The sequence below is a fragment of the Dromaius novaehollandiae genome, chromosome 23 (assembly GCF_036370855.1).
Source record: "Dromaius novaehollandiae isolate bDroNov1 chromosome 23, bDroNov1.hap1, whole genome shotgun sequence".
NCBI lineage: Eukaryota > Metazoa > Chordata > Aves > Casuariiformes > Dromaiidae > Dromaius > Dromaius novaehollandiae.
In genome coordinates, this window is record NC_088120.1 from 5,489,448 (window position 1) to 5,512,570 (window position 23,123).

The 23,123-nt window shown below is 54.9% G+C and overlaps 1 protein-coding gene across 1 annotated transcript in view; it reads left to right on the forward strand.

Moving 5' to 3' along the window:
* Positions 1 to 22,068, forward strand: part of SDC3 (syndecan 3) — a 44,864-nt gene extending 22,796 nt beyond the window's left edge. The window contains exons 2-5 of the mRNA XM_064524941.1: positions 11,950 to 12,067; positions 12,371 to 12,948; positions 14,788 to 15,058; positions 15,844 to 22,068. Coding sequence (XP_064381011.1) covers positions 11,950 to 12,067; positions 12,371 to 12,948; positions 14,788 to 15,058; positions 15,844 to 16,010 — 1,134 coding nt within the window. The 3' untranslated portion in view covers positions 16,011 to 22,068. The remainder of the gene's footprint in view (positions 1 to 11,949; positions 12,068 to 12,370; positions 12,949 to 14,787; positions 15,059 to 15,843) is intronic.
* The last annotated feature ends 1,055 nt before the right edge of the window (positions 22,069 to 23,123 follow it).

Sequence of the window (23,123 nt, forward strand, 5' to 3'; positions counted from 1 at the left end):
GGTGGGAGCGCCGGGAAGAAACCTCGCCGCCAGCCTGATGCAATCCCTGCCAAAGAGCCTCGCTGGGCTCATTTGTATCTTTATTTTGCATACAGCAGGAGGTGGTTGCTTTTTTTTTTTTAATTTCCCTCCGCCTCCCTGGAGGTAGAAAGCGAAGCGTGCCTGGAGATCAGGTGTTATCAGCAATTTATGTCAGGAGGTTTGCTATTTCTCGCGGCAGCCCTGGCTCGGGGATGTTTATTGTGTGGTGGGGCAAGAGCTGGCGCTAATCCGCTGAGGATTTGGGATTAAAAAATAACAACGGAGATGGGCAATCCCAAGGAAGAAAAGATGATGCACTTTGGAGAGGCGGAGAGCCTCGGTACGGGCGAATATTTGCGCCGACCTCCTTCCCGCAGCTGGTGCCTCTGAGTCCGGGAAACCCGTGATTCCCATCCCGGCTGGAGCAGCAGGACCTGCCCGTGTCTCGGATACCCGTGGCATCTCCTCATGCTGCTCAGTTAAAGCTGTGGCTCTCGCCACTCGTTATATTCCAGAAGCGGTAATTAAACTCTCGCACGCGGCCGAGTGCGGGTTTCCGGGAGCGCTCGCGCCCGGCTGGGCTGCTCTGCCGCTTGGCCTGCGTCGGAAGGATCGATCCAAAGGCAGAATAATTGCTGCTGCTCAGTAAACGTTAATGATTATTTTACTTGCATAAAACAACTGGCCTATTAAATCAAAATGCGCTGGGGTTCAGGCAGCTGCTATTCCGGGCATTAATTAATTTGGGAAAGAATAAAGTTGCAAAAAAAAAAAAAAAATTGGCCGCCGCGGAGCGAGCTCGGTGGAGCGATTCGCATCTCTGCCGGCCCAAGCGGTGCCTCCCGCTGCTGCCTCCGTCCTGCGGCTCCGACGCCGGCCGAGCCGCAGGGACAGCAAGGGGCATCCGCGGTCCTCTGCCCGGAGCAGCGCGGCCCCGGGAGCATGGGCCCTTGCGCCGGGATGGCTTTCGGGAGCGGCTTTCCGACAGGTTTATTTTTAACGCTCAGACTGGGATCCAAACATAGAAATTGAGCAATTTTGTAGTGGAAAAAAGAGTTATGCAGTCTTTAGGTTCGGGAGCAATGAGTGTTTTTGCTCTGACTTGATGTTCAAGTTAATATTATTTCAAGAGCTTGTAGTGTCACTAAATCACTTGCTGGAGTGAGTTGTTAAGTTTTCAGTCCATATATAAAAGCAGCAAGGTACTTTCGAGGACTGATTAATTGAAAATATCCCGTGGAAAGTATCACAGAAATAATCAACACTTTTCCTGCAATACCTTCTCCGTTTAATGCGTTTTCCGAGGGAAAATGGGTTTCAACCACTGAAAAATTGCTCAGCTGGGCCAGGGAGCGCTGCGTCTTTTTGAGCTCGTCTGAACGGTGCTGGATTTGGCATCTCGTGGGGGAAAGGAAAGGTTTAGCTTTCGGACGTCACGGTGGGAGGTGGAGATCCCTGGCTCCTGGGAAGCTTCCCGTGGCCGGCAGCTCGCGACCCGCTGTCTCCGTTTGCTTTGCTCCAGCCTTCTGCAATGAAAGCAGAAAATTTAGGCTTCCCAGAGCCGCCGTTGGGTCCAAACGCAAACCTTTGGCAAGGCCGAGACCCCGATGTGAATCGCTGTTAGGGACCGAGGGATGGGGCATGGCTGGCCCCTTCTCCGGGATGCTTTTGTGCTGGTTAAATCCTCCTCTTCCCACTTTAATTGATGGCTGGAAGGGAGGTGGAGCTGGCTGCTCCCGTGTGCCGATGCTCTCCGTGTCCCTTCCTCGTCCTCGTGCGGTGCCTGTGTCCCCTCAGGGTTCGTGGGGTGATGGGGCAGCCGGGGCCAGCGCTGAGCCTCGGGGCGCCTGGGGCGAGGGACGCCGGTGCCCAGGGGTGGACGGTGCCCTTGCTCCAGGCCACCCCGTGTGGGGCCACGCGTGGTCCTGACCAATCCCGGGTGGGGACAGGGACTCCGAACCAGTCTTGAGTGGGGATGTGTACGGTCCCAACCAATCCCAGGTGGGGTCGTGAATTCCTGATGGATCCGGAGTGGGGACGGACACAATCCTGACTAATCCCAGGTGGGGACATAGACTCTTGACCAATCCCAGGGAGGGACACATGGTCCCAACCAATCCCAGGTGGTGTCGTGGATTCCTGACCAATCCCAGGGAGGAACGTGTGCAGTCCTGACCAACCCCAGGTGGGGACATGGACTCCTGACCAGTTCCGGAGGGGGATGCGCATGGTCCCAACCAATCCCAGGTGGAGACATGGACTCCCACCCATTCCTGGTTAGGGACATGCACTCCCAACCAGTCCTGTCTGGAGACCACGCGTGGTCCCACCCAATCCCCGCAGTCCCTTCTGGCCAGTCCTGTCGAGCCCCGTCCCCTCCGCGGGGTGCATCAGCTGGGCCGTGCCCTGGGCTTGGCGTTGGCCATGGCACGGTGGGACGCGGCGCTGCCGGCTCTCCTCCGCTGGCGGGAGCGGGGCCGAGGCCGTGGGGAAATGCGCCCGGCTGCATCCCCAGATGCCTTCAAAACCACCGACTTCCCGTTCTTTTCATGTCTCTCCTGATTCCTTCGGGGAAGTCCATCCCCGGCCAGGAGGGCTAGAAATGTGCTTTAAGGAATAACCGTGCCCAAAAGGGAAGAACGCCGCGTTTCAGGGCAACGTTGGCAATGGGGGCATTAAATCAACCCCCCGGTATATATAACGTGAGGTGGCACCTCTGCCAGCCGCGGGGATTTATCGTGTGTCCTGCGTAGCTGGGGAGGTGGATGGAGCCGGGCTGGGTTCCCGTGGGGGCTGTTCCCTGGGGTGCGTTTTGGGGTGCTACTTTGAGCTGCCAACGAGGTCATCATGGAGACCTGCAGCTCCGGGCAGGTGGTGGGGGAGGATCCCCTTCCTTAGCGGACCCGCGGAGGCCCGTGTGTCGCTCCTGCCACGTGCCCGAGCTGCGTCTCTGAGCACCGGAGGGCAACCAAAGCCCGGCCGCGGCGCCCGGAGACGTGCCGGAGGGAATCTCTTGACATCGGAGCGCCGCGTTGGCATGGAGGAGGTGGTTTCCATGGCGACCGTTGCCATGCCGGTGGCTACTGGAAGATGACGGCCTCGGCATCCAGGCGAGATTCGGCAGCCTCCCTCCCTGGGTTTAGAGATGGATTGATTTATATGGCTCCCTTCCTCCCAGCGTGCAATCCGTGCGCTTAGCAGCGAGGATCTCTCTTCCAACAGCAGCAGCTTTCTGGTCCAGCGAAGCATTTGGGGCAGGTGTTGCCCGGGTTGGTGCTTCCCCTGCGCTCTCATTGCAAAAGAGGAGTATTGCAAAGCAGGAATGGCTCTGCAAAAGCTCTGCTGTGGAGCGGGAACGGCCCCGAAAGGAATGCACCCACCCTGATCCTGTCTGTGCGCTCTGCCCCTCGTTCCAGAGGTTCATAGCTCACGTGGAGGCAACGCGGAGCTGCTCCGGCCCTTGCCGTCATCATGCTGTGGGTGGGGAGGTCATGGGAGTGGGGCAAGGAGAGGAAAAAGGGTGGGATGTGCACAAAAGGTGGCCCAGGCCTCTGGGAATTTAAGAGGAGTCAACCCAGCAGGTCCTGGTCCCCTAGGAAATGGCCAAAGTCGTAAAGAGACCTGTAGGACTTTCTGAGGAGCACGTTCCAGGTGGCTCCTCTCTGCCTCAGTTTCTCCATGTGTAAAGCAGGGTAGTGACACCCAGCTCCTCTGGTACACACTGCGAGTACCAGGGCTGAGTGCTGGTGGGACCATCTTCCTGAACCTCACATTTTTCATCTGGAAAACTGTGTCACCTTCCTGGACGAGGGGAGGAGGAGGGATGGGGCGTCCTTTGTCCAGGGAACGGATGCTGGAGAGAAGCTGAAGCAGCTTTAATCTCCGTGCTCAGCTCTGGTGGTGTTTGAGCTCCTGCTCGCTTTCCAAAGCTCTTAGCGCAGGCTTTGGGTGTGATTTGCGCTGCTGTCTGACGGGCGCCTTGGCTGCGTTTCCCGGCCAGCGCAGCCAAGTCCCGGCGGAGAGGCACCGAAGGGGACAGCGCACAGCAGGGCTGGTGTCATCGCAGCGCTGATCTCGCAGAGCCTGGCGAGCGGCTAGAGGAGTAATAACATGCTTTGGAGTCATGTGGGACTTCTTTTTTCCTTGTCTGATCTTGATGTCACGTTAGGAACTGGCCAAGTCACCTCCAGAGCTGGGATCTGGATATGTTGACATCCAAATCCCTTGGATCTGGTGCTTATTTTGGCCCATTTAGGAGGGTGGAGGAACTTTGATCAAAGTTTGGCTTTCTGTCCCAGCCCTGTACAGACCACTGTGCTTCAGGGCTTGCTTTTATAGCAGTAGACGTGAGACCTCTTTGGATGGAGCCGGTGGCCAGGGTGGTGTCGGGATCAGCTGGCAGATCCTGGATCCTGGTCTGTGGCAGCAACCTGCTCATCGGCTGAGCCACGGCCACGTGCATGAGCGGTTCCCTTGCTGTGGGACGGTCCCTGAGCATGGCCCAGCGGAGAGCTGGCACCTCGCAGGGCGCATTTAAGCCTCTAAAGCTCCCGCTCGCCGTCTGTGGACTTGCTAGACGGTGCCGCCGGCTGCAACCCCCGGGGCCCAGCTGCCGTCTTGGGCACGGGTCCCTCCAGCAGCTTTGCGCTGACCCCCGGTTTAATTTGCCTAATGAAGGCTGTCCTTGGGAAAGCAGAGCTGAGCTGGTTAGTGCAACCCCCTGCCAAGAGACGTGAGCTGGGAAGTTGTAATTGTGTGCCTGGGAGCTGCCGTCCCTCGGCTCGGGCAGCTCTAGCTGGCTAATCGGTGGCTCTTCGCCTCCCGCTGCGTGCAGGACCGGGCAGGGGGGCTGGGAGGGGGCACTCGGGCCTGGGGGTGGCTGAAGTTGCAGGTTGCACCCCGGCAGGGTTGTTGCACCTGGACCGTCTCTGCTGCAGAGCCAGCAGCCCGGGGTGATCCTGCCAACGCTGCCCTCCAACCTTCCTTTGACCATGGGGAGCTGCTGATTGAGGGCTGAAGGCTGGGGTGATGTTTCTGGCTCAGAGCTGAGGACAAGCTGCCCAGCTGCTTTCCTGGGCACGGCTGCATCTTCTCTGAGCTTCGGGGGAGCTGCAGGCTCTGATGGGCAGAGAGGGAGCCGCAGACGGGGGGATCGGAGCGCCGTCCTACGTGATTTGCAGCCGGGCTGGGAAAATCACTGTTCCTCTCTGCTTGCTCTCCCAGCTGTCTGCGGTGGGTGGAAATGCCTCTTCTTCGGCTGGGGGGAGGCTGGAGGCCATGTGCGACTGCAGGGCTTGGTGCGTGCTGAGTATTAACAATCTAAGCAGCAGTAAATCCAAATAAACACCGACTGTTCCCGAGATTTATTGCATGAGCCTGACCTAATACCGGCAGGGCTGCAGCTGGGCCGTGGAGGGGCAGCGTGGGCTGGGAGGTGGTTTATGTAAGTGGCTCAAGAAGGGAAACCCAGCGGCGTGGGGGCTTTTGGGAAGAGCCGCATTCTGTACATACACCCAGGGCATCGGGACAACCCTGAGATGCATTCAGGGGCTGGGCCACCCTTTCGCCTTCCCTTTGGCAAAGCTTCCTCCCTCCAGCAGTGCTTTGCTCCCCAGGCGGATCCAGCGCCGATTTCCTTCCATGCCGACGCAGGAGCAGCTGGGTGCCGGGGCAGTCTGGCTGCATCCAGCGATATTTGGGGTCCGTATGGAGCTATCGGACATGGCTTCACCGTGGGGCTGCCCAGGTTCTTCCCCACAGCCCTGCTGAGAGCTGCAGCAGGCAGCATGAGCCGTGCGTGTCCTTGGACCCCTTCCTCTCCTGGCTGGGGCCCAGAGCCACCTCCTAGGCTATTGTCATAGCGATTGCGCCTGCAACCACAGTGATCACGGTGCTGGACCAAAGCTGGAGCATCCCTGTCCTTCACTCGACCCTGGTGTCCCAAGGACGAGGCTGCTTCACAAGACTTTGCTGATAAATCTCTGTGAAGTCCGGTGGGCTGGGGCTGACCTTACTGCAAGGTTCCCCCCTGTGCCTAGGCCCAACCGAGCAGTTATTTAGGGTTTAACACTGAGTTGATGCCATCTTAGGCTGCTGGAGAGGGGCAAAGGGCTGTCCAGGACCTGCTGCTGCCAGCCTTGTTTTCTCTGGCAGACGCTGGGCTCTGGTTTCCCCTGGTCACCATCGCATGCAGGAAAAAAGGGATGGAGCCAGCCCAGAAATCTTCAGTCCTGTGCACGGGAATGCTGGAAACGGGATCCCGGTGCTGGTGCTGTGCCCAGAGCCCAGCTCCTGTCCCTGGTAACTCGTTGCGTGAGTGCTCATGGTCCCCCAGCTTTGCCCTCGGATGAGGCCAGCTCCCTCTGCCCTCGCCGTGCTGCCAGGCAGTCGTCTTCTGCCGCGTGAGCTTGTAACGCAGTGAACGGTATCACCAGCTCCCCCCGCTTGCATGTAGGAGCTGCTTCGTGTGCAACCTCAGGAGACTCGCGGGGAAGCGAGAGGAGAGAAACTCTCTGCTGTCCCAGTTAAGTCCTGCTTCGCCTCCCCTGAGCAGCTGGAACGCCGCATCTTCCAGCGCGGGTGGCTGCGGGCCATGAATATTTTAGCGCAATTGCACCACGGTGCCTGGAAGCCGGGATTGCCTTGCAGGAATTGTTACGTGCACTGAGCTGGCTCGGCAGCAGCCGGAGCTGGGCTGCTGGCGGGCTGCCCAGGGCCAAGGGCTGCTCTGGTCGCTGGTTAAACTCCACTGATCGCAGCAGATCCTCTTGAATCCACTTAGGGCAAACCCTGGCTGAGAGCATCTCTGCTCCGCTGCATGCAAGGGGCAAGCCAGGGGCGGACGCTTTGGCCTGTGGCCGGGAATTTAGCTGCCCCCGCTGTCTCGCGGCTCGCGTGTGAGAGCCTGGGCAGACGTCCAGGCCCAGCCGCAAACTGCCTCTTGCACACGGAGGGCGTCAGGGTGGGAAAATCGGCCGTCCCGCCAAGCCGTCCCGTTTGACTGCTGCGAGGATGTGCTTGCTTCAGCTGGCAGCTCCGGGAGCTGGAGCCCCGCAGGGCTGCGGCGCGGATCCTGCTCCCTCTCCTCGGAGAAGGCAACGACGCTTGCAAAACGCAGGCGGTGCAGCTCGAGGAAGGATCCCCCTCTGCTCGCTGCAGGCAGATACAAGGGCCGGGGCGAGGAGGAAGGGCTCCCAGCTCCGAATCTCCCCATCGTGCTGGGAGCACCTGGGATTTTGGGGGCAGAGCACTGAGAGGTAGCGAAGCTGTTTGCTTCCAATGCCCACATCTTCGGGCAGAGCGATGCTGGACTCGTGTGCTGTCTCAGCAGGACATCAGAGGGTTTATTCTCACAGGACAGTCTCATTTTTGTGTCTGGGGCTGGGCAAGTTTCGTAGCAACCATGCTGGCCATTGCCTTGGGGAACGGGGAGAGTCGCTGCCTGCACTGGCTCAGCACGGATGTGACTTGCTCCAAGCGCAGAGAGGCCGAGGAGCGAATTAATTTGTTCCTTTCTTCTTTCCCATCCATCCTTCTTGCTCTTTAGCAAGCCTTTTAGGAAAGGTGTGTGTGTGTGGGGGGGCAAATGAGTGAGCTGGGAATCTTCAGCGAGCGGGATGGTGACAATCACCGGGGAGGTGTTAGGGATGTGAAATGGATGCTGGTGACCGAAGGCAACTGCAGAGCATGGGAGAGCTGGCTGCTCACGTGCAAACCCCTCGGGGTGAGGGCTGGGCTCGTCCGGCACAACATGAGCCCAGATCCTAAAGGCGCCGAGTGCCTTTGCTCCCCCCTCAGCTATGGAGATGCTCAGCCAGAGAAAGGAGCTGGTGGTGGATCCTGTCCTGTGCTAGGGAGTCACGTAAGACTGCAGCATCCCTTCGTGTTGCATCCGAGGGGCCTGAGCCCTTTGGTTCAGAGTTTGCAGGAAGGGCCTGATCCAGGGGGGATGCTCAGAGCCGCAGGGTGCTGCTGGCTCAAGGGGACGCAGGGGCTCAGGCTCCCGTCCTGGCTCCTACGACACTGTGGTCCTCTCTGCCACTACTGTGGGCTACACGGTCATCCCAAAATGGTGTCCAGGGTGCTTCTGCCCCCCAAACCTCTGCTCTTCACCCTGGTGCCAGGCCAGGGCTGTGGGTGCTTCAGCTTGACCCGCCACATTCGAACCCTGGTTTCTCTGCCCTCCCGGCGCTGCCTGAGCTGGGTTTGCTGCAGGCCAAGGATGTGGGGCACGGACTCCACTCTTCAGGGTCTCCTGCTAAAATGAGAGTCCTTCAGAAGGTGCCACACTGGTGTGTCCAGCCCTCGGAGACTGTGGCCATCCCCCGTCACTGCCATTTAATCCTGCTGCAGCTGGCCAGCAAGGCAAAAGCGAAGGGGTCCCTGATGCAGGGGCTGAGCCGGGATGGGCACAGGGGTTTAAGTGCTTGGACTCACCTACGTAACCCGTGTTGCTACGGAATTTGCTTTGATTTGATGTTCCCACCTGCCCTGTTTGCTCAGTTGATGTTTGCTTGCTGCAGTGGGATGGGAGCATGTTGGAGGCACCGGTTTGCTCTTGCTGGATCCTTTCAGGCCATTCCCCTGGCAAAACAGATCGCGGGCACGTGCTGGCTTCTCCGAGGCTCTCCCCAATGCGGGGTGGAGGCTGGTGTGCTGTGGGGTGGCCGTGTCATTCCTGGAATGAGCTCTCACTATTTTGCTTCCCGGTCCAAGCACAAGCAGCCAGGGAGACAGCAGCTGGAGCTGCCCCGTCTGCTTCCAATTTAAGGCAGAAATGAGCTTGATGGAGCTGGGCCATGTGGCTCCCATTACGGCGAGGCTTTGCAGGTCAACCAGGCAGAATTTGACCTTCGGGGAGCTTGCCTGGGTTAGCTGGCAGGGCTGAGGGGTGGTCTCCCCAGCTGCAGAGTGCCTGTGCTAGGGCTTCCTCATTTATTTGTGAGCCTTAACAGTTTTAATATTAAAAAACACCCACTGATGAAGGCCTGGGATGAAGTGAAAGCCTTAGTCTTCATTTATTTAAAAAACCTCAGAAAAGAAGAAAAAAGCAAGTTTCTGGGCATCTGTGCTTTCTTTGGAAAGCTTTGAAATCTGACCATGTTATACTCCCAAATCAAAAGGCAAAAAAAAAAAGCAATTCCAAATGTTACTTTCTCCCCCTGCCCAAACCTTGTAATTTTTCTTCCCTTCTTATCGTTTCTGGTGGCCTGGCTCACAATTTACAGAAGCTCATGGGTGGTAATGCAGGCCCCACCGCACGTGCAAGGCCCTGCTGCCCCGTGTCTGCAGCAGATCAGCATTCAGAACATGCTGAACCAGCCCCTGCGCGTACCCCGTGCTCCCCCTGGTCCTCTGCCTTCCCTACCGCGGTGGCAGGGGCAGAGATGCCCTGCATGAGCCATCTCACAGTGGTCGAGCTCCATAGCCTGGGTTCAACATCCGTGCTCCGATCTTCACCTGAGTGCCCAGCGTGCGGGAAGGGCTGGTTTGTCCTTCTTGCAGGGCCACAAGTTGGTCTGTAGGTGAGCCATGACTTAGTTAGCAAAATCATTTGCATTGGGTCTTTGTTGTATTGCTATTTTCCCCTCTTTTTACCATCTCTTCAGGACTTGGAGCTCACTCCATAGATCTGAGCAAAAGATTATTCAAAGTCATTTGGCAACACTGAGCTCATTTCTCTTGTAACCATTGATGAGGCCTTGATTTCCAACCGCTCCGATTCCCCGTGCACAAAACCACAAGAGCCGCTGTGCTGGTTGTGAAGAGGCTGTGCGTGAAGGTGGCACCGCCTGTGTCGATTCGGCAACGTGTGCTCAGCAGCAGTCGGGTTTGGCTGTGCGACTGCACAAAACCATCTCCCAACCCCTTCCTTCGGCTGCACTTTTCCATGCTCGGTGCGGATCAGGGCTTCGGGGGCTGCTATTGCACTTTGTGTTTTAACTGGTCCGTCTGTGCTTGAGCTTGTTGGCAGAGACCAGAGCAGCAGAGAAACCAGAGACAGGAATGACCAACGGGGTCATTTTGCCCATCATGTCGGGGCCATCAAAGTGGTGTCTGGCCCCGAGTGACAGCTGGGCTGGGAAGCCGTGCTCCTTTTGCACAGGGTGGGCTGAGAGGCACCAAGCTCTCCTGGCACCAACTTTGCTGCCCTTGGGACTGACGGCAGAAAAGGCAGACCTATAATATACACTGTGGAGCCGTGGGACTCGGTATGGCGTGCTGCCCTTTGTCTGCTTGTGCTAACAACAGACGTTAGGTGACACCGGGGAAATTCCTGAGCAATGAGGGGACAATGTTCCTGTCCTTGCCAGGCAAGCTCTTGCCTTGCAGGGACATGTCCCCCTTGCCCCAGCTTCTCCTCTTCTGCCTGTGGCCTCCCTCCCATCTTTCTCGGCTTCCTCATCCCTCCAGCCTGGTGTTTCCCAGCCCCATTGCCGTGGACAGCAAGGTGGTCACTGTGTTTCCCAGTGCTGGGATCTCGCAGTGGCCTCAGCTGCAGTGACCAGTGCCACCTCTCGAATTCAGAGCACATCCCCCTCCCCTCTTGTCCGCAGCCTTATGCCGGAGCAGGGTTTGGTGCTATGAGGGGCTGCAGCAATTTCCGATTCCCTGCGGATTAATTTCAGTGGATAACAGCCTTCCTCTACGAAGCTGCTGGCGACTGTATATTTGAAACTCCAGGATGGTGCATTATCTTTGGGGCAAAGGCTGAGTCTTCCTGTAGGTTCGGAAAGTGCACAGCACATTGGAGACTGGTAGGATATAAATAGTGGCTGCTGATGATAAGGGAGAGCAGTGCTATCACTTGAGATAAAGGAGTAGATCTAGCCAGAAAAGCTTAGCAGCATTTTCAGAAGAGACAGACACTTAAAAGCCCAACTCCCCTTAACCTTCCCAAGAGATTTTTGTCCCCAGGATAGTTTTCAAGCTGCCACCATAAGCATGTGGCAGGTGGCACATCTGCAGCACCCCAGTGACTGTATAGGGAGGTAGGGTTTGGCTAGCAAAGATCTTCTTGATGCAGGCTCCAGAGCAGCAATCTCAGCCTTCAGTCCCTCTAGGAAATGTTTTCCCATCTCAGGGACTGAGGTGGACTTCTCCGCCCAGCAGCTCGGAGCAGTGCATGGGGCGGCGTGTCTGGTTTTCTCCCCGTTAAGGGGTGGCAGGCTCCAGAGGGGAGCAAGGGGAAGGGATGTGGGGGCAAAACGCAGGTGAAGTCCCAAGTTTCAATGTCACGGGATCTTCTGACATTTCAAAGCTCCTTTTGTTGCAGTCTATTACAGAAACCAAGAAACTCGAAGTGCTTGTCAAGTTGTAACATGCCCTAATAGGTGAAGGAGACCATTCTGCCCCATTTATTTTTAAGCGCTAACCTGGCTTGTAATGTCTTGAAACATCTTATACTATCTTCTAGATCAAAGCCTCCTTGTTTGGTTTGTAATATAGTGTCAAACTGTGTCATTATAGCACAAATGGGAGATGCTTTGATCTGTAAACCAAGATGTTTGAGAGTCCTCCTAGCAAGGGCTCTTCAAGTTTTAAAAACAGTATAGAGCAGTGGAATATTTTAAGTCTAAAATTACTTCACATTATGACTTTCCAAGTTATGGCAGCTGATACTATATGCTACTATCACATGTATGCCAGGAATAAAGTGAAAATCATCTAAAATAAAATGAGTTGGAGAACTGAAACAAAAATGCTTCTAACATTTTCCAAAACAGTTGAGGAGCGCTGGATGTGTTTCCAGCTCTCTGAGCTTTGCTTTCACCCATCCCAGCCCATTTAACCCTGTTGATCATCCCACGAGGACTGTCCTTGGGGCATCAGAGGCAGAGCGAGCCCTGGCTTCCCTTTGGGCTCGCAGGTGGCCATGTCATGGTCAACATGCAGTTCCTCATGCAGCTCTCCTCTGCTTGGTTGCAGGCCCAGCGCTGGCGCAATGAGAATTACGAGAGGCCCGTGGACCTGGAAGGCTCCGGGGATGACGATCCCTTTGGGGATGATGAAATGGATGATGTCTACTCAGGCTCTGGCTCGGGGTGTAAGTAGCTGTGGGGCTCCCAGGGAAGGGGCGTGGGGTGATGGGTCCAGGGAGCGTGGCCATGGGTTTTGCTGAGATGGAGAAGGGTTTTCCAGGGGAGCAGGAGAGGGGGTGAATTGCACCTTACCCACCTCCAGAGGAGCAGCGTTCCTGCTCTCTCCTAGCCAAAAGCCAAAGCTGTCCCCAAGGGTTGGGCTCCCCGAGTGACTACGTTGCCCGTTTTAGTCCCTGGCATAGATCTCAGCCCTGGGAAATCCCTAGATGGCAGCAACTTCACCCTTTGCCCTTCTCCCTCCCTTACAGATTTTGAGCAGGAGTCAGGACTGGAAACAGCGGTGAGCCTCACCACGGACACGTCCATCACGCTCCCCACCACCGCAGCCCTGCTGCCGGTCACGCTGGTGCAGCCTGTGGCGACCCCCTTTGAAATGCTCCCTGCAGAGGACCCCACCCCTGAGCAGATGACCAGCGTCTTGTATATCCCCAGGATGACAGAGGCACCAGTGATCCCCAGTTGGAAAGCAACCACGACCAGCACCACTGCCAGAGACTCCCCCAGTACCACGACGACTACCACCACCACAACCGCGGCCAGCACCACCACCATGCCCACCGCCAAGCCCACCACCATCCGGAGGTTCCTGCCCCCCTTTGTCACCAAGGCAGCCACCACCCGGCCCACCACCCTAGAGACGCCCACCACCTCCATCCTCGAGACCAGCACAGCGACAGAGCTGGTAACATCACGGCCTTCCCCCTCCAGCACAGCCAAGCCCAGGGCCCTGCCAAAACCGAGCACCTCCAGGACTGCAGACCTCACGGAAAAAAGCACTGTGTTGCCATCCAGTCCTGCCACGCTGCCGCCCACGGAAGCCCCCCAGGTAGGAGGCAGGAGCCTTTCCAGCCTGCTAAAGACCTCGTGAGCCACCTCTGAAGCCAAGTGATGGTGACGGGAAGGCTCTGGGGCAAATCAGAGCGAGATGAAGGCAGGTTGGGCTCTTCCCAGCCCTGCGAAGAGTCTAACGCTTGGGGAGCTGGAGAAAGGAGATTAAATGGTGGAGGAATCTGGCCAGCAGCTTGAGATGGGGCAGAGCACGGTGCGGGGCAGCCCCTGCCCCTCTCGCTGCCTGGAGAGCTGCTCTGTCCCCGCAGACCTGCACGGGCACCTGGGCAGCTCAGCGTGGGAGGGAGATGGGGCTGGCACGGACAGCTAGGGGACTGCCACACGTCCTTGATACCCCCAGCTCTGCCTTGCCATGTGCCACTCCTCAGCGGCTTCCCCAGGCCGGGGATGGAGGAGCAGAGCTGGGACTATCCAGCCAGCGCAGCAGCCCCCGCGCTTTGCAGCAGGGAGGGGGGTCACCTCTGTGGGAGTTTTCCGAGCTCGTTGTAGTGTTTGCCAACTCACAGCCGAGCAATGGGAGGCCCAAACGCTCCACAATTATGTATTGATGGTGCATTTCCTGCCCGTCGGCGTCCTAAGCAGGGGGATTTAATCCGCTGATACATCTCTCATTCAGAGCCCTTAAGGGGCCCTTTGAAAACCACTTTGACTGAAAGGTGGAGTGATTTGTCTAAACTAGTCCCTTTTTTTTTGTGTACATACATATATGTATATAGCTCTGGGCTCTCGCTGACCTTCAATTAATCTCTGTCACAAAAGGATGGGAAAAGCGAGCTTGTGGCGAGCCAGTGAGCCATGCACTCGTGCCAGGGGCAGCTTGACATGGAGAGGGCTCATGCGTAGCCGGGGGAGGCAGCTGGGCTGGTTGCCTGCTCCGGGGTCGGTGCAATGAGCTTTTTTGCTCATCCTGATGTATAACACGAGGACCAGAGGCGTTGCGGAGGAAGGCATTTGCCCCATGGAGCAGGGTTCCCAGGGAAAACTTTGCTCAAGGATGCTCAGTCCGGGCAGCTCAGTGCCCAGGCTTGTAGCGGATCAGGCTGCTGGGAGAGGGTGACACGTCAGATGGGGTTTATCCCCGAGGGAATCCTCAGGTGCAGGGATGCGCAGGAGGCAATAAATAGGTCAGAGCTGGGCCAGAGAGGAGCAGAGGGTCTCATCCACAGGACCCACATTTGCTCTGTGGTCTGAGCTCGCTGCCTTGCCAAGGGCAGCTCAGCTGGAGACGCCAGCGTGGAGCTGGGCAGGCTCCATAGCCTGGGGGAGAAGGACCCATCTTCCAGCTCCTGCCCTGTGTCGTGGGGCAGTGACTATAGGAGCAGGCTGATGGGAGAAAGAGAGAGGGAAGGGGACTTCTTGGGACAGGGCTTGGGAAGCTCATCTGACGGCATCCAATCCTTAAACTTGTCAACTTTTTGTACTACAAACCATTGTACCCCTCCAGGCCTAGCAAGGAGGCATCTGTGAAATGTTTCAGCAGGCTCCTGGTCTGCACTGGGGGACAGAAAGCCCAAAAGGAGTTCTACAACATGGGAGCCTCTTTAGGTTATGACATAGAAAGCTACCGGGAGCTGGTGAGAACTTGTGCATCTTGAGGGCATGTGGGACAGGGACAGACAAGAATTGTCCAGCTCAGCTAAGGTGGCCTGGGCTTGGCGTCCATGAAGATGTGGGGTTGCGTTGCTCTTTGCAATATAGCCGGACATTTCAGTGACACAGGGAATGGATGCCCCGACGTTATCCCCTATGTTCCCTGCTGATAGGGTCACCTCATCAGTAGTTTAGCAATGTCCTTCCTCCTTGTCCTGTTTCCCAGATGGAGCCGGGAGAGGTGTCGACGGTGCTCGACAATGAGCTGGAAGTCCCGGTCAGCGGCGGCCCCAGCGGGGACTTTGAGATCCGGGAGGAGGAAGACACGACTCGTCCCGAGCTCAATAATGAGGTGATGGCCGCAGCGACGCCTCCGTCGGGGCCCGGGCTGGGCAGGAACGGTGAGCCCGGGCTCATAGACAATACGATAGACTCTGGCAACTCCGCCGCTCAGCTCCCACAGAAAAACATCCTGGAGAGGAAAGAAGTGTTGATAGGTGAGACTGGAGACCATCGGCTTGAGGGGGAAGAGCTGGGGTGTGTGTGGGGGAGACGGAAACCCAGGCTATCTGTATCCCAGGAGAGGGGCTGGTCTTTGGCAGGGCCCCAGCATGGTTTTGAGCCTGGCACAAATTCATGCTTGCCTGCCAAAATTAACTGTGCTCCGGGTGCTGGAGACAGGGCAGAGGTGTCCCACCACCAGCTGAAAGGAGCTGGAGGTGACGGCGTGGCTTGGCTGCCCTTCTTCTCACAGGCTTCAGCTGAGCATGGCAGATCCCAGCACGTACCCCCGGCCTCCCTGCATGAATTTACTGCCTCTGCAAAGACCAGCACAGGGCACAGACCTCTGTGTCTGGGGCTGGGCTACCTGGAACCAGTTTTTGGCCCCCACCGCAAAGACTGTAAAGTAGATGTCTTTGGGTCCGACTCATCCATCTGCCATCAGATGGTTGTTGCTCTGCTGCCAGCTCACTTTCAGCATCAACGAGAGGGTTTGGGAGGGTTTTCAAAACTCATGTGATATATTAAGCCCTCGCCCTCAGCTTTGGTTTTCTTGAGCATTGATGTCGAGACAAAAGTTGCTCAGAAACTTGTGAAGCTCAGAAAGAAGCTGGTATCCAAGGAGATCCCCCAGATTGTTATTTGACATGAAACTGGGAGGTTTGAGGACAGTCCCTGGGGGATGGGGGTTTGGGGCGGCTGCTCCGTGCGTGGAGCCGGGGGCACGTGCCGCCTCGCCGGCCACCTCCCTGACGGCTCTGCCCTGTGCTCTGTGTTGCAGCGGTGATCGTGGGTGGCGTGGTGGGAGCCCTCTTTGCTGCCTTCCTGGTCATGCTGCTCATCTACCGGATGAAGAAGAAGGACGAGGGGAGCTACACGCTGGAGGAGCCAAAGCAGGCGAACGTGACGTACCAGAAGCCCGACAAGCAGGAGGAGTTCTACGCGTAGACGAGAGCCCGCCGTGCCTCGCGCTCCCTCCCTTCCCACCTCAAACTCTCTCTCCTTCTCTACTACATCCAATCTCTCTCTCTTTTTCTCTTTCCTGGATCAGACTGTGAATTTAAAAAGAAAAAAAAAAACACGAACAAAAAAACAAAACCACAAAAGCTAAAAGAGGAAGCAGATCTTTGACGTGAGAAAATCAATCGTCCAGAGCACCACCGAGTTTAGACCAAGTACCGCTAACCTTTCTCCAGCGGAAGGGACGGGGTGAGGAGCAAATGGCCAACGCAACTGTGCCTCTGGGACCGTGCATACATGGGTGGTCATTTTGCTGACGGCGGCTGGAGTTCACTGGGCTTTACCAACTGACACAATGGATGCTGGGATCCGGATACCTGTTACCAGCCTTGGGGTGCAGGGGGGTTGGTTTGGATTTATCTTCCTTTTTTTTTTTTTTCCCTTCGGAAAGGAGGGAGGTTTCTTTCTCTCTCTTTTTTTAATGTTTATTTTTGGATGCGGTTGGTTGCTTTGCAGGAATTACCTTGCTCCCTGCTTCTATTTGGAGAAAAGGATGCAATTGTCAAGTACATTTTGAACCATGAAAAAGCACAAGGGGCTGGAATACCTGATGCCCTGGGGCTTGCTCTTGGAGCGGGGGAAAATAAATAAGTACATACATGGCCAGTACGCTGGAAATGATCTTTCTGATCACCTCTTCGGAGAGTTCATGGAGCAGCAAGAAGCCCCATTTTGTATCTCGTGCTGCCTCCTTCCTGCCACCGCCTCACTTCACTGCATCGCTGTGCACAGCCAGAGACCTGAAATCTATGGAAACTGTGTGTCGTCGGCTGCTGAGGGGTTTGGCTGAAGAGAGACCTTGCTTTTGCTGGGTTTTCACTGTGACCAATAAAACCCAGCTTGCACGGTATGACCAACATCGCTGGTTTGCAAACGGAGCCGGGACACTGCTTGGTGGGGAATTGGCAGGGGAAGGAAACGGAAACTGGAAGGCTAAATCCTCTCCTGGGTTCCTCCGAACGGGCTCGTGGCTCGCAAGCTCGGCAAGCCATGACACGCAGCGGTAGTACAAGGACTGAAAAGCGCGGAGGTGGTACCCTCTCATCTCCCATGGCAGGGCCGGGGCCTGGGTCCTGCCGGGAGACGGGTGCCCCCAGGCATTGCGAAGCCTAGGCAGAGAGGGGGCTTTGCAGGGGGGGTCTCTCCTTTGCGAAGCCCACGATTGATGTGTTTCTGTGACAGTCTTTTGTTCTCTAAATTCCAATATAAACCATCTGGCCACGTGCTGTCACCTCCCATTGACTTCCAAGGGCTGTCGATCGGTTCCTCCGTGCCTGGGAGCAGCGAGAAAAAGATCCCGGGGGCAATCGCCAACCCAGCTAAAGTGTTTTCCCCTCTAAGACTACATGATGTGCAAAGCAGCCGGGCCTGATCCAGAGCCCAACTGCAGCTTCTAGAAAGAGTATGTTTTGGAGCGAGCCCTCTATGCAGAAAAGTCAATTGGATATTTAAATTAGTTGGCTTTTAATTAGCTAAAGTGCTGTTTGCGGTGCAGTCGAGAATCTTTGTTTCAACGATGGTTGCGATCTCGATGGTGTCCTGTAGAGGCCTTGACTTTGCTCTTGCAGCAATTTAAACAGGGGGGGAAAAAAAAGTAAAAAAATCAGTTGCTTTCACTCTGTTGCATCATGAATTAACCTGCACAGACACAGTGACACTTTGTTCCCCTCAAGGCGTTAGTGGATATAGAGATTTATGACCCTGACGGAGGCTACAAGACAGCAGAGCTTCTTTTTATGTTAGGAATTGAGAGGTCAAACACGTATATTTTATATATATATAATATATAAATATATATATACACACACACACACAGGCACTCACATGCAGAGTTTTATATATATATATTTATATATATATTTATATTTATATAGATATATATATAAAATGAAACCCCTGTAAATTTTCATTGCACTGCATATGATGGCTGGACAGGACTTTGTGATTGTAAAGATTTGAGTTTTCTGAGGTTTAGACCCCAAGCACTGCGCTTCATGCCCTTGGAGGGCGAGCTCTTTTCATTTCACGGGGGGGACAGAGCCCCCCTGCACCAGGAGCTCGTTAAACTGCCGTCCCACTTTTAGAGACGTGCAAGCGTCAAGATGGTCATTGGCTTGGTTCTTTTAGCGTGGGGTTGGCTGTCCTGTGGGGTCCCTCGGAGGGCGATGCTGAGAAGCGCGTGGTGTAGTGTGTGTGTGTGTGTGTGTGTGTGTGTGTGTGTGTGTGTGTGTACACCCCGCGTCAGCCCCATCCCGGCATCGCGTGTACCAGCGCGAGGACGCTGGGAAGGGGGAGCCACACGTCTGCAGGAACCTGGTGGCACCGTGGCTCTGGAGAGAGGCCAAAAGGCTCCAGCTCCTCTGAGCTGCTTCCAAAGGAGCCTTGTGGTTTTGATGCCTTTATTTCTTCGGTGTCCCGTTGAGCAAACACAAAGGGCATTAGCTATCGGCGAGTTTGGCGGCACTCAAGCCTCTTCAAGATACCGTGAGTCATGTATCTTACCACGAGAGCAAGTATCACACAAACTCACCGTCTTTTTGAGAAACATGAACTTAATCTTTCGAGTGTATATTAAAAAAAAAAACCCTCCCAGCTTAATCTTTTAAATGCCACTTTTCTTAGCTGCTTCCATAATCTTCTTCATTCCATTTTTTCCCTTAATAGTCTGAAGTTCTCTAATACAATTTTTTATTCACTCAAGCTTAACCTTAGTTCACTCAGCTGGTGTTAAGTTGTAATCCTGGCACTTAAATCCGTTACAGTTTCAGAAGTGAGGAACGATTTGAAGTGGGAGGGAGAGAGCAGGCTGGGCAGCGCTTTCTCTTGCAGCGGTTGAAAGTATGAGACGGCCACGTGCAAAAAACGCAAAGTCAATTAAACCAGCAGAATTGACCAATGTCTTAATTCATTGTACAGAGTCTGCTGCTTCCGTGCACTTTCCTTACTGCTCTCACCCTGGAGAGCGGCTGTGAGCTTAATGCGACTCTCTTTTGGGTTGGAGCATACATTTTCTTGGTTTTAAATAAGGACATAAATCACGAAGAAGCCTTTCTTGTCATCTCAGCTCCCTAGGAGCATCAGGCTAGTTGTCCAAGTTGATGCTTGGGAGAAAAAAAGCTGCTTCTTGACATCTGATCTTGGGCCGCCTGCCTTCCTTGCAGGGCAGGAGGTGGTGGGACGAGGCTAAGCCCAGGATGTGGCTTTTCTCTGTCTTTGGTGGCATCTTCTGGACCTAAAAGCAGAGTCTACCCAGGGGTCCCTGCCCTGTGGCTGCTGCTGCCATTGGGCCCCAGAGCGCAGATGGGAAGCGAGAAGAGAAAACCAGCAAGTGGAGGATGTTGGCGTCTTTTCTCAGCTGTTGGTTTGGCCACAGAGCAGTTTTTTAGGCGGATCATCAGTCAGGTTGAGTGTCACCCCACTCTGTCCCCTCGCAGAGGACCAGCGGATTTGGACGTGGGGAGCTGCATTGCTCCCTTGCAGCTGGCGCAGTGGCCAGATGTGCTGCTCCTTCCAGCTGTGCTCTTCTCGCATGACCCCCCAGGGACCAGGGCAGCCATGTGCGCAAGAGGAGGGGTCTTCTCTTGCCTTTCAGTGTCTTTTCCACATGTTTGTTTGTCTGTTTGTTTTGTGTGTGTGTGTGTGTGTGTGTGTGTGTGTGTGTGAGATATGCTGGAGCTGAAGGGTGAGTCTTTGTAGTGCCAGTTCCCCAATTTTAGGACAGCTGCAATTGCAAGGCATAAAAGACAGCACCGTTTCCCTTCCCGGCTGAGTTATTTTTCGGCCAATCGCTCTCCCGCAGTGATTTGTAGCAACCGACACCTCGGAGTAACCGCTCTCTCCTGGACCACGTAAAAAGGCAGGAGGTAGAAGGGGGTTCAAAGGAAAACAAAGACGAGGGAATACGCTGGAGAGCCCAAGTTCTCCGGGCTGTAACATGATGTAACAGCAAGTGCAGCCTGTCGACAAGGGCTCTGGGATGGGGGCTGAAATGATCCAATTCTCCATGTTTCCCCTCGTGCACCCTCACTTGATGATCTCTGCAGGTGCCCCCAGGGTCTACGATACCATCAGAGCCGCTGGTATTTGGCCCTTGCAGCACACTGGTGTCGGCGAGCAAGTCCCGGTGTCTAAACTCTTGCTGGACAACCTCAGAAAACAGACAGAAAAAACCTATAATCTCACCTGTGCCTCAGTTTCTCAGCGTGGCCGGGGAGCCGGGACGTCTGGTGCCGCAACCCCGGGACGTCGGGCTCCGGGGCTGCCCCGGCGCCTCTCCTTGCTCCCCGCGTCTCGGGTGCATCACCGGGTGCCGGCCGGCTGCGCGTGGGCAGCCTCGGCAGGGCTGCAAATGCCCCTTTCCTCCCAAATCCTTTGGATTTTGGCCCCTTTCCGAAAAAAAGAAGCGGCAGGAGCATCCGACCGCCGTCGCAAAGCTCGCGTTGCCACCGCAGAGGCTTTCACTGCAGAAAGCCCGTTCGTTCAAGGCAAGAAGGGCTGTTTCCCCCCTTCTTTTTATTATTATTAAAAACGCTCAGCGTCCGTGGTGGTCTTCGAGGCTTTCCGAAAAGCTCGGGCAGCGCCTAAAGCGACGTCGAGTTTTCAGCGCCGAAGCGTTTATTGGACTCACCCGCGTCTCGTTAGGCAGCGTGTCGGCCCCGGCGCGGCGAGCCCAAAGCTCGCGGATGCCGCAGGGATGGCAGGGATGTGTGTGGCGTGTGTGTATGTATGTATATATATGTGTATGTAATTAATATATATGTATATATGTATATACGTGTGCGCGTGCAGAGCGCACGCGCGTGCGCAGCTTCAATGCAACTCGTGGACGCGATGAGGAGGGAGGGCTGCATTTGTCGGCGGCTCCACGCGTGCGGGAGGGTTCAATCCTGCAGCCTCCGGGCCAGGTGCAGAGCACGGCGGCCGCGCTGGCTCGGTCCCGTCCCCGTCCCCGTCCCCGTCCCCGTCCCCGTCCCTTGCGCCCGCGGCGCCGCAGCCGTGCCCAACGCTCTACGGACAGCCTCAGTGCGGAGTGAACTGAGTTTTTCATTTTTTCTTCCTTTTTTTTTTTTTTAATTTTGGAAAAAGTCGCCCTAGGAGATGCCCCTGTGATGCCCAGGTTTTTTTATTTTAATCCCCCCCAACATCCAGACGACTCATTCAATGCATTTCCAAAGACCTCAAGTACCAGTGATTTTAGGTACATCAACTACCCGCGTTTTGGGTCCCCCCCACTACCCCCGGTCTAAGTCATAACTGTACAGTCGACAATCAAACCAGACAGAAATGCTGACTTTAGAAAAATATGTATCCATTGCAGTTTGATAGAACTACTTTTTAAAATCACGTGCTTATCTCGCACCGACGTTCGCCACCATGTCTCCAGGATAAATCGCCACCCATTGGCTCTTCTGTAAATAAATGTGAAACATTCTTGTATAAATTAAACAAAAAAAAGAAAAAAAGACAAAAAAATCCATTGATACATGTCCAAAAAAAATCCCTTTCCAGAAGATTTAAATAATTCAGAGAAAAAGAAAAAAAACCAAGTGAACCACACTTCACTTTCTTTTCTTTGGAGCTGATTTAAATTCCCAATAGGAGGATGAAAAATCTTTAACAGTAGAAGAAATTACGAGTGTTTTACCTTTCAGTGAATATGGGAGGGGAAAAATGCATGTAAATATTTTTAATAGGAAACATATCTTAAACAGAACTTTTTTTTGTATGTACATAACTCTTCTAGAGTTTAGTACTTAAATTGCTTCATAGTGTCTGTTAAAAACAAAAATAAAATAAAATAAAATGTTTGTTAACTGTTTTTGTTCTTACTCAATGGCCAAAACTTTAAAAATAATGAAAAAAGACTATAAAAAATAATCTTTGCCAATGGATCTAGCACTGTAATGGTACTGTCTATTTTTTTTAATGATTTCTGTGCTGTGCCCATTTATAAAAGGAAAAAAGAATAAAGTCATTTAAACATTGATTGCTGAGGGCTTTGCTTATTTATTTATTTATTTATTTATTTTCTGCTGCCTCGGTGTGAAGGGCCCTGGGGCTCCTCGCTCAGCTGCTGGGCATTAATTCGGGAATTGAATGAAGCAGAAGCAGCTGGAGCTGCCTCCAGACCCTCCTCTCCAGCCTGGCTCTGCCCACGGTGGTGTCTTGGGTTGGTCCTCACCCCGTGACGCATCTGGTCATGCTTCACGCCACAGCGGAGGAGATGCCCACGAGCTTATTAAGCTAACACTGCACGGCTGGAGAGCACGTTCACGCTGGCACGTGCGGCCAAGCCCAAAGCCAGGAGCAGTCACGTGTGGCCTCTCCCACCGCGCGCGGCGATGGGCAGCAACCTCCCTTGCTGGATTCAGGTCCTGCTCTCGCAGCTCCCACTTCCAAAGCGGTTCCTGGAAGTTAACACTGGTGAGAGACTTGGCAGCGATGTTGTCGGCCTCTGCAAGGAGCTACTTGGAAATATTTAAACGGCTCCTGCGTTACACGGGCCAGACCTCCATGGACGCTCTCCTAACATAGCAAATGCTGGAGGAGAGCAGTCTCCGTGGCCTCGTAGGCTCTTGAAGGTCGCCCGCATCCAAAGGCAAGTGCAGTTTCTCTTGGGGCGTTTGTCAGCTGTACTGACCCCCGCCCTGCCAGCTGGACACGCTCCGTGTCCTGTGCTGGGGCCGTTCTGCCCAGCTCCATGTCCCGCGCCTGTGCCTGGCCCTGGTGGTGCCACGCTGCTGGCATGCATCTCAGTGAACGTCTCTTTGCTTCAGTCTGGGGTATGGTTTTTTTGAAGTGTTCCTATTTTTTATTACCCGCCTGAGCTCTGCTTTCCTCATAAATCTCTAGTGAAGGTTCCCACGCTCCATCACGAAGTGCCTCATCCAGTAAAGGCAAAATGCTGCGCTGTATAAAGCAATATCCAGCCTTAAGCGATGGCCACAGGCTGCTATTTTGCATAAACCCCTTTCTTGTTCTGGGGGAGAGGCAGATCAGAAGCAGCGTGCTGGACCGCGGCAGCCGAGGGAGACCTGGATC